The sequence below is a fragment of the Anser anser genome (assembly GCF_964211835.1).
Source record: "Anser anser genome assembly, chromosome: 6".
Classification (NCBI taxonomy): domain Eukaryota; kingdom Metazoa; phylum Chordata; class Aves; order Anseriformes; family Anatidae; genus Anser; species Anser anser.
In genome coordinates, this window is record NC_139726.1 from 25,243,695 (window position 1) to 25,254,773 (window position 11,079).

The window sequence follows — 11,079 nt, forward strand, 5'->3', positions numbered from 1 at the left end:
TAAAGAATATTTTGTCATTTAATTTGCTGTGTTATTTTGTCTGATATTTTTTAGCCTGTATTTAAAGAAAGAAATTAATTGACTGCTTCTTTTGTTGAGAATATACTGATGGTCCCTTTATGGAATTTGTGATCTTCTGTAGCTAATTTCGGAGGACAGCAGGCTGGTAGCAGTCAACTGAATGTGTGCTGTGTAGCCAAAACATTTAAGTCATCATCAGATCTGTTGCTCCATTAGGATTTCATATTTTAAAGGGCAGACTGGAAGAAGATGCTTTGTCAATATTGATTCATCTGGGGGAGTCACAAGGAACTGGGTCTTCCAGTGATGAAAAAAACAGGAAAGGAAAATGTCGTATTCCCCATCACAGTGCTCTGCCCTGTGTGGCAGACAGTGAGAGAGACTTCTAGGCTGTCACTCACCTCGAGTGTAAAGATTTAAGGTGAGATACTTGAAGCCTATGCTTGCAATAGGAGAGTGAGTGTCTGAAATAGCAGGAGAACTTCCAGGAATAAAGAGCTCAAATACAGTTGCTAGAAGCACTTCTTGTACCAGCCTCTTCAGTGCCCCCAGAAGGAAGAGAGTACTTTTTCTGGATGTGAAGCATCAGTGAAATAGGAAACTGTCAACAGCGTGATGCTTCCTCATTCCCAGCTTTCAGCCCAGGGCTTTACCTGCCCTCCACAGGAAGGGATGAGCTGGGCTTGCACCAAGGAGTGGCAGTTCTCTCCGTGTGGCTTTCAGCAGTGCCCAGGCAATGCTCTGCAGTGGCAGAGAGTCAAGGCGCTGGTCCCAGCAGGGCTGCAGTGCTGGGGGTGTGAGCGGGGCATTGCTGGAGCCCGGGCTGCCCATCTGCTCTGCTCGGCGCTTGTCCATGTCGGAGTAACCCCACGCTCCTGTCGTCAGGGAAGTCGCTGCAGAGGCTGAGGCAGCTCTGAATGGCTCTGCTCTGTTTTGCTGAGCCTTAGAGAGGTTCTGAGAGAAACAAGTGCTGTTGTGTTTGCTTCCTAAAGAGATTACCTTGGTATGTATACAAAACACAAAGTAGTCTGTGGCTGTCTGAATGTGGTCCGGAGTGGAAATACACAAGTAGTAGAAGCCAAGTGTGGTGTCTTGCCTCTGCTCTTTAATCTCTTGTCTCCACATGCCAGTAATATTGTAATTGCTGGGATTTGGGGGTTCTTAATGAAGCAGGTTTATCTTTAATACTACTGGAAATAAGACACCACTTCAGCAGTTAAATAGAAATTTCACAAACCTCAATCAGGTGTAATGAAATTGTTCAATTTAACAATTTTCTCCTTTATCTGAGTGCGTTTATTGTTACCGCTTTGTATTATTACTTTTGACATTGCAGCAATCTTTTCTCAGTAGCAAGTTGAACACAGCGTTTTCTTCCTCTTACAAGGAGAAGAATCCCCCTTCTCACATTATAGCCTGATCCTTTTATATATTACTAGTCACAGCACAGAAGGGGACAGCAGATAGTAACAGGCAGAGAGTTATTGCACTTAGCTTCTGGCTATTAACTGATAGATGCCCTTGTTCTGACTGGGTGAGTGATTACCAGATAGTTTGGCACCGGCCCGGATGCTATAGCTGCACTTAATTGTGACTGATTCATTGGGCTGAAATATGTCACTAATTTAACTCAGCTATTTCATTAATCTGATTGAACTGCATCCAGCCGTTAGAGGTGTATGAAAGAAAGGTATCTGACACACGAGGCAAGAACAGTAACCTCTGTATTAAACTATAAAACAGTCATTAGGACATCTAATGCCGAAACTGAATTGCTCCATAGAAACTTGGTTTCCAAGCATACTACTAATTAGCTATAAGCTTGATGAATGTCAAGAATTAATTAAAACATTTCAGTAGCCTATGTGGGTTTTAAATATTGTTATTATTGCCCCAATATTTTCAGTTCGTACACTAATTGTTTTTTAGAGAGCATACATGGAATTACCTTCTGGAGTGACTGAGGGTACAAATGGTTCATTATGTCATTGAAGGTGCACCTCCTTGCCTCTGATTTTCCCTTCTTTCCTAAATTGTATCTACAGTTTTTCTTCCACTTTTGTGCATGAATTGCACATAGAAAGGTAAGATCTGTGGTTTTGGACCCAAGCTTTATTTTGAAAGCACTTTTAGTCTTTCTTTCTTAGCTGTACTCTGGAGGCCAGCACATTGTTGTTACCTACTTTCATTTTGGCAACAGGAAAATAGCTATGGTTCCATCAAATGATTTTTTGTTTTTAATTAAATAGGATGTCAGCCAAAATCCATGATTATTTTTACCCTGATAATAAAAGGCCTGCAACAGTTTAGACATTTAGTACATGAAGCAGACACAAGAAAAAAAATACATTATGGGAAATTATGAATTGAAAGGCAATTCCTAATCAAAATCAGTTTTTGGTCATTTCTTGAATATGATCTTAATGAAAAAGTAGCCAAATTTTTGATGGGGGAATAGTAGATGCGTAGTGCAGACTGCTCATATTCCTTTTCTCTGATGAATGTCTCCACATGTTTGGCTACGTAGTAAGGATGAGTGTCCAACACGCCATGTTGTAGACTGCAGCCAGCCAAATGCGCAAGACGACATGACACGGGAAGAGCCTTAACACTAGGAAGGCTCCTCTGCGTGTTGAGCAGCGCCAGAAACACAGACTTGCTGCCTGCAGCTTAGTACCCTGCTCCATGCGCAATCACATGTGACAGTCCTCAGCGCCTGTTCCATGGACCACAGAGGGAGAGAGGGAGTCCAAGACAAGGACACTTCACCATGTGTCTGCAATGTGTAGGTAGTGCCTGGGAGGCTGCGAGGCACGGAGGATTGAAAGGATCTTCTACGCTGCCGGGTTACTGACTTGTCTGTTTGGGTGTGATGGACCCACAGTGCCTCCATGAGCTCAGCCGTGTTATTGTCTGCAGCAGTCAGCTTGGTTCTCAGCAGTTTGGATTCAAGGCTTTTTTTTGTGGGAGCTTAGTTTAGTTTTTACACTGAGAGTTGCTTACAGAAATTAGATTCTGCTTTGATTTTTTTTGGCTACTGTGTTATAATAGCATGAAGTACAGTCTCTCAGAAGTCAAGAAACTACTTGTTCATTATCCCTCCTTTCAAAGGTTTAATTAATTATAGAACAACCCTTTCACTAGTGAGAAATGTGTTCAGTATGGTACTTAAAATAAACTGGTTTTGGCTAGTTGTCTAAATGCTGATAGCCCGGAGGCATAATACACATATCTTCTGAACGAAACTTTTGCATTGACAGCGTTGTAAGAAGCTCAATTCCAGCTTACTTAAACCTGCCTCTCCCATCCCCAGTTGGAAAAGAGTGTTGCATTTCACTCTGTAGCATGTGAAAAAAGTGGGAATAAAAGTGTATCAATATATTTGTAGGTTACGTTTTGTATGAAAATGTGATCAATTTAATACCTGGAGAAGATGAGTGTGGTTGAGATACACAACTCCTTTCATGCAGGGATATCATGTCATTGGAAAAATACAATGTAAAAGCTCAGAGCATACTACATGCTTGAGGAAACAGATGTGGGGGAGTGTTTTGGACTGACAGTCCAGCTGCTCATGGGTTCTCCATTCTATGTCCAGAGGCATGAGAGCCCAGGGGCAGCGGAGTGCCCAGCTACTGTGTCTGTTTAAAACAATGAGCCCCGTGAAATCAGTTGGAAATCAAGCAGATGTTGAAGATATGCCAGTGGCTAGTATTAAACAAAACAAAATGAATATAGAAGGAAATCCATAAAATACCTGTCTCAGAGGTAGATCTGACACTCTTTTTTATCTTCTCTCTCTCCTTTCCTCTTCTTTTACGCAGTGCCGGCCCTAAAGGAGATAACATTTATGAATGGAGATCAACTATACTTGGACCTCCGGGTTCTGTATATGAAGGGGGCGTTTTTTTCCTGGATATCACATTTTCATCTGACTATCCATTCAAGCCACCAAAGGTAAGGGTAAGGTTTTCATTGTGTTTGGTTTTTTAACATATGAGAAGAATTTAACTTGTAGTAGGTGAGTACTCAGCACCTTCTGAAAATCAAAAATTTTATGGTCACTTGAAAACTACAGAGTTCAAAATCTTGGCTTGCAATTTCAGCAAATCACGTCTAATTTATTTCCTGATTTCCACAATGAATACTGATTTCCAAGCCTTACCCAGTAATAAATGACATAATAATTCTGATCAAGAATAAAGATACAAGAGACTACTTTTAATAGAAGACAGCACAAGACCTTCTTATGCTTCCTTCATCTCGTTCCAGCTACTAAAGTATATGTGAAAGAAACATTTTTCTATTATAAACCAGATTCTATATTATATATTTGTGCATTAGTGTTAGCAAAATAACAGAAAGATAAAAAGAAATAACGTTAGACAGACAGCTAAAGTATTATATTGTGACATGGAGTTGAGTAAATTATTGTGATGACTTCCATTATTGTAGAATGTCAAAATATTTACTACTTGTTAGATCAGCAGCCTTGTTCGATAGTATTTTTCAGCAAAATTTCTTTTTATAAAATGAAACCAATATTAACTTTAATTAAAGTTTAATTTCCTCGCTTAGAATTGGTACGGTCATTTAAGAAATCATAATTTCCTAACAGGTGTCAAAGAAGTTAGAGGTTGTTCCCTTTTTCCCTCCCTTAATGCCAAATTACAAATCTTGACCAGGGCACCCAAAAGGACGCTGCTGACATTCACAAACCGTAAATACATTCTGTCACGCAGCATTTCTACAGCTTGTGGTTCTTGTGACTGTAACATTTGTTATTGTAAATCCAGTATCTTTTCCATTCCCAAAAGGATTACAGTATAAAGAATAATACATCCTCTTATGTATTTCACACTTGCCTGAAACTTAAAAAATTTAGTGTTCTTTAATAATGTTATAATGAAGTGATGCAGAGATTTAGACAAATTCCTCATAATTTTTTTTAAGAGTTCGGTCATTTTTGAACATTCAGTAGTTTCAGAAACCATCATGGATTTTTTCCCCCTTTCAGACATGTGAAAAAGAAAATTTTCCTCATCTTGTGCTGTATATAATTAAGGCACTTAAATGTTTCAAACTTTTTATTTGTGCAGAATAATACATATTTTACCGATATTAGTATGAAATAATGCAAAAATGAGGATGGTGTCAGTTAGAGAGGTAGTGTTGTTTTAGATGTGTATTATATCCTGCCTAATGAAAAGGTACGGCGAAGATTTCATTGCTAATTTGGACATGAATATTATAGCATTCCAATTTTAAATATTCCTTTTTGTGGTCTATATTTGGGCTTTTGAAAGAAAGTAAAAGATCAGCTAATACGGCACATGCAGTCAAGTTCTAACTACTTCTTCACCTTCAATAACCTCAGTAAAGTTTTGTCTGTGATCAGACAGTTCTTGACATGCGATGTGTGCATGAGCCTAGCATCCAGTACTACAAAGTAGGTCCTAATTTTTGTGGGTACCCGACAAAGGGCTTGTGTGAGAGCAGTCTGTGCACTGAAGATCTTGGTAGGCTTCTTAAAAGTAGCCATGACTACAATAAATGTGCAATTTTCTGTTCCAGAATGTTGCCTTAGAAAATGAGCGGAGAGGAGCTGCCTCCCCAGAAGCTCCGCAGCTCAGGGAGTGCCACTCAGGGACTAGGGGCAGCATTCCTAGGCAACACTGAATGACTTTTTCTGTCTCTTTTGCTGCAATTCTAGGTTACTTTCCGTACCAGAATTTATCACTGCAACATCAACAGTCAAGGAGTCATCTGTCTGGATATCCTGAAGGACAACTGGAGCCCTGCTTTGACTATTTCAAAGGTCCTGCTGTCTATTTGTTCTCTTTTGACAGACTGCAACCCGGGTAAGGAGCTGATAGTTCTGGGCATCCACTCTTAGTCGTTTGAATTATTTGCCATGGAATATATTTTGTATATTTGATTATATTTAGATTGAATCAAAGTTATTATTTTTAAAATCACGGTTGAAACACTCCTGCTTGGATACAGTCCCACATTTAATGGTGCTTCTCAGTCCTGTGATCCAACAGCATTAAGCCCATTTATTTCAAATGTGTGGTGGAGAAAATGAAGTCAGTGTCTTTGAAGGTCTATATCCTAAAGGCTGTAGCAAGTGAGTGGTAGATCCAGGAGTACAGCAAAGTCCTCTGAATTACAAACCCATAAATCATTCAGGTTGGAAGGGGGCCGCAGGAAGTCCCTTTGTCTTAGGACAGCAGTTGAAATGTTTCATCTTGCCAATGTGCAGGTGACAAGGTTTAGGGAGATACTACGTTTTTCAGAGAGAGTTCCTTATTCCTGCTGGGAGGGGAAGAACTCCACTGGCATCTGTAAAATTCTCAGGAACATCTGTATGACCAGTGCCACTGTGCTATGAATGCTAATTGCCTTCGGTCAGCACAGGAACTGAGAGGTAGTGCCAGGATGACAGGTCATTCGCAGGAGGCTGGTAACGAGCAGGGAGAATTAGATTAGCCTCTTTGATACAGAAGTCTGATGACTCTTGACACAGTACAACTGGTGGGTGTATCCTGGAGTTAGGTGCATGGAGCTTTTCAGCTGCAGAGAGTAGGCTCTGCTTACAACGATCTTGATTTCTTTGAAGTTAAGGAGCTGTATTTTTCTGTGGCCCACCAGGAAATTGTCGCACTTGTCTGTTGTTTCACCACCACCAGCTGGCAGCAAGTCTGTCTGTCCAGGAGATGTTTACCCTCCTTTAGCAGATTAGATCTTCTAAAAAATGGAAGACTTTTTGGGAAGGTTTTTATTTTCAAAACATCAGTTGTTTACAAATATTGAAAAATTGTGCCTGACGAAATGGTATCTGAATTGCTGGTTATCTTACAAAACTTCACACCAAGCCTTTTGTCAAGTTTTGGCTGAAAAGAATAGCTGTGACATTTGAACACAGGTGTCTGCCTGTCACGTGACACACTAATACACAGATAATCAAAACTGATTAAAGCATTTTTCTGTTCACTGTGCTTTGCGTGCTTTCTCTTGGAAACGTCTTGTATGCTAAGAGCCCCACTACATGTCACAGCATTTTCAGGCCTAACAAAGACTATATTTTGGAATAGATTCTGTATTTTAAATCATGGTGGGGTTGGTTGGTTGGTTTTGTTTTGATTTGTTTCGCTTTTTGGTTATTGGGATTTTTTTTTTTTTATTGTGAAACGGTTTCTAATGCATTTTCTCCTGCCCTTTACAGCTGATCCTCTGGTTGGAAGCATAGCCACTCAGTATCTGACCAACAGAGCAGAACATGACAGGATAGCCAGACAGTGGACCAAGAGATATGCAACATAAACAACAAACTACTTGTGCAGTGTGAAGGTGCAGAAGGCAACTTTACAGTGTGCAACAAATCTTTATAGCCTTTACAATACGGACTTCTGTGTATATGTTATACTGATTCTACTCTGCTTTTATCCTTTTGAAGACTGGGATACTGCCCCCCAAAAAGGTAAATGCTATCAAGAGTAGAAATTTGTAGCTGTAGATTAGTTATGTTTAAAATGCCTACTTGCAAGTCTTGCTTCTTTGGGATATCAAAATGTATTTTGTGATGTACTAAGGATACTGTTCCTGAAGTCAACCAAATATTATAGTGCATTTTAGCCTAATTCATTATCTGTATGAAGTTATTAAAGGTAGCTGTAGATTACTAGGAATTATGTCATTTGTATTAAACCCAGATCTATTTCCAATATGTGGTACATGCTGTTGTGAAAACTGTTTTAACTTTTACCTTTGTCAGTTTGTAATGAAAGGATTTCCTTTTACCCTTTGTAGCTCAGAGAGCACCCAGTGTATCATCTCAAACACAATAAACATGTTCCCCAAGGAGTAGTTTCTTTGTTTTCCTATTTTAAATTAATATTTGAAGAAATTTAATTATAGTAACAAGGCAGGGCCAATGTATCACAGATCCCTGTGGATAATCTTTAAATTAATATACATAAGCAAAGGCTTGCTATTAAATGTTTAATGCACCTGTGGATTGTTTAAGTTTTCCCTGTTTGTTTTTGTTTTGTTTTGTTTTTACAGAACAAGTGTCATTTCTACAATTTCCTTAAATTTAATACTGCTCAGCTGTTTCTCAAGTTGGAATGAGAGCATTGCATATGCTTCCTCCAAAAGCTAATGTAGCTGGTTGCTTCAGGGCCAGACCTGTTCCTGTAACAGACCGAGTCTTGCTACAAACTCTTTTTGCAGGACCAGGGCCAAGTTACACACAGTCTGGTGCTTTTGTGTCAAAGTAAAGCAAGTCGGACTTGCTCTGGAGAACTACAGTTGTCCATTGAAAATGGTCTTCCAAAGCACGATTAAACACTATCTTGTCTATCCAGAAAAGAAAGGAGTAGAATAAATTTGATTAGATAGTTATAACAGAAAAACAGTTGTGGGGGATATTAACTTTTCTTAGTGAAAATGAAATATGTAAAACTTTTAGACTACTTTTCCCCCTCCCCTCTTCACTTTCTGGCTTGCAAATTTTGTAACATCTGTAAGTAACAAAGATACAGCTTTATAGTACATACAGTAGAGTCACTAATAGTTTTATAATTTAAGCTTTTGTAGGTTACCAGTCACACTATTGATTATACAAAAAGAGATTTGATCCCTTTAAATGATTTTTAAAATTACAATTAATTTTAAACTTCACTGCCTCCCTTACTACCTGGTGTTTTTGGAGATAATGTAGCACTTCCATCAATAAGATGCTCTGCTCACTTAATATATGAAAAACGAATGTTAAGTTTAAATATTAAAGCAATAGAAAAAATGGTAAAGATTAGATCTAAAGTTAGCCATCACTATATAGATCCCTGTTTTTTGTATCACATAACCTTTGACCATGAATTGCCCACCCTACTTTAAATATTTCTACAGATTCCTGAAGGTGGCTTGAAGAACTGCGTATCCCAAATATCTCAACCTAGAAGCCAGTCTCTCTTGATAGCTACAAGATAGCTTTAGAGTTCAGGTTTTAAAGTGCAAAAGGGAATGAGAAACAGGGGATCTGGCAGGTGAATATGCCTAAGTCAGGTAACAGACTAATGCCAGGAGATGAAGTGCTGGAAATCACTGCTGACGGTGACCAGAGTTTCTCATTTTGTCGTTGAACATGTGAGAAATAGCACAGATTGGCAAAGAAACAAGGGGCTATCACATCCGTGTTGGACATCTACAGACTGCTCACTGCTGTCCACTAGTGCACTGGTGTGTTATGCAGTGCTCGTATACCACTCCAGTGACTTTCCAGTGAGGAGCAAACTGTGTATTTCACATGCTAACTATGTTGCCTACAGAATTTACAGATATTTATATCATAAAATATTATGGTATAAAAATACTGGTTTTATTTTAATTTTAATGTATTTTGGTTTTGTATTGTACTGACAACTTCAAAGACCTAGGTGTACAAGTGGGATGCCTTGTTAGCGTTGCCCCATCTTGCCTTCCTTGCAATTGGATCCTTTACACTGAATTCCCATCCTTTTTTTTTTTGTTGGTTTGTCATGATTCTGTTCTTTTTTAATGTAGGTTTTTTTTGTGTGTAAATTTTATATTTACTGAAGTAAAGGTTGTTTTTGTGTAAACATTTAAACTTAAAAAAAAAAAGAAAAGCTAATTTTGTTTCTCAAGTTCTCTCTGCTAAACCATGCAGTAGAAAGAAATTTGTATTGTTAAATAAATCAATTAGTTGTTAAATGCGAATGTGTGTCTGTTTTCATGGGGAAGAGATAAATCGCTGCCTGAAATATATCCAAAATGCCAGTTGCAAAGAGCATCTGGTGTTTTCAAACCGTTTCCTTTCCTGGCTGTGCCAGGGTAAATGTCGGACACTACCCCGTCACAGTGCTGATCCTGTTTTACAGTTCAATTTTTCAGGTCCATCTTCTATCACCCATCACCAGGCTATGTATTCAGGGGAATGCAAATTTAAATGATACATTTAAATAAACCACACGCCCCCTCTTGCCCTCCGCTTTGGATTGGCCTTTGGATTGGCCTTTGGCTCGCACTTGCTGATCTGCATTTGAGGCCCGTAGCTGGGGAGGGAAAGGAGTCACCCAGGGCCAGAAAGCTTCAAGTAGCCAGCGCAATGGGCTGGGCTGGCCCAGCCTTGCAAGGGGAGCAGGAACCGAGTCAGCTGGGGGCTGTGCTCTGCGCCTCCCTTCCTCTGGGGGAAGGGGAACGTGGCCCCACGATGCTGCCCAGCAGCCCGTGCCCCGTGTGGGATGTTCTGGGGCAGTGGACAGTGTTAGCATGAAGATCAAGCTCTGGATGCTTACGTGAAAGCAAGAAGGCCTGCGTGGGCATCCTGAACCATGCAGCTTCAAAGGACTGCAAGGCTGGCCTGACTGGATGCAACTGGGCCATGAAATGGCATTGCATATTCAGCCCATGCTACAGCCAGGGAAACATGCACTGGAGAGCCCAGCACTGCCTCGCCTACATTATCCCTTTAACCTCTGCACGGTGGCACTGCTTGCATTGATATCACGCTGTAGCTCCTGGGGCAGACAGCAGCTCCCCTTCCCTCCCTGGCCACTCAGGCTGCAGGTGGCTGCAGAGGAGCCCAAGACCACAGGAGAGATCAGAGTCAAATGTGTGCTAAAGGGAGGAGTAAGACAAGCACAACTGCTTGTACTATGGCCTGACCTTGCTGAAATGTTGATGATAATTAGATACATTTAGCTGTGGCTTAGGTGGAAGAGCAGATAATGAACTTGGCAAGTGACTGCTGAAATGTTCGCAGCGCTTACAGGCTTTTGCTTTTCTATTCCTAAAGAGGGAAACCTGCTCTAGCTTGTTTTCCCCGAGTTCTCTGTGTGCATCTCTGCAGAGCAGTACTGTGAGTAGCTCTGTCACTGGGTAAAAGAGAAAGCATCTGCTGTGGCAAGAGTTGGGGAGATCCTTAATAACAAAAGCTGCCAGGATTAGGTAGAATAAGAGGAGTAGTATGAAAAATATACATATCTCATTCCCTCATGGTGACTACATCCAAGCACAGGCTCTGCATCTACAGTG

General features: G+C 40.2%; 1 protein-coding gene across 7 annotated transcripts in view; it reads left to right on the forward strand.

Annotated features, from left to right (window-relative positions):
* UBE2E3 (ubiquitin conjugating enzyme E2 E3) overlaps positions 1-9,762 on the forward strand; it is a 61,034-nt gene extending 51,272 nt beyond the window's left edge. For all 7 annotated transcript variants that reach the window (XR_014585926.1, XM_083841463.1, XM_083841466.1 and 4 more), the window contains 3 exons: positions 3,846-3,978; positions 5,735-5,882; positions 7,250-9,762. Coding sequence is in view for 6 of the 7 variants with exons in the window: in XM_083841463.1 (XP_083697589.1) it covers positions 3,846-3,978; positions 5,735-5,882; positions 7,250-7,347 (379 nt within the window). In the remaining variant the exon portion in view is untranslated. The remainder of the gene's footprint in view (positions 1-3,845; positions 3,979-5,734; positions 5,883-7,249) is intronic.
* The last annotated feature ends 1,317 nt before the right edge of the window (positions 9,763-11,079 follow it).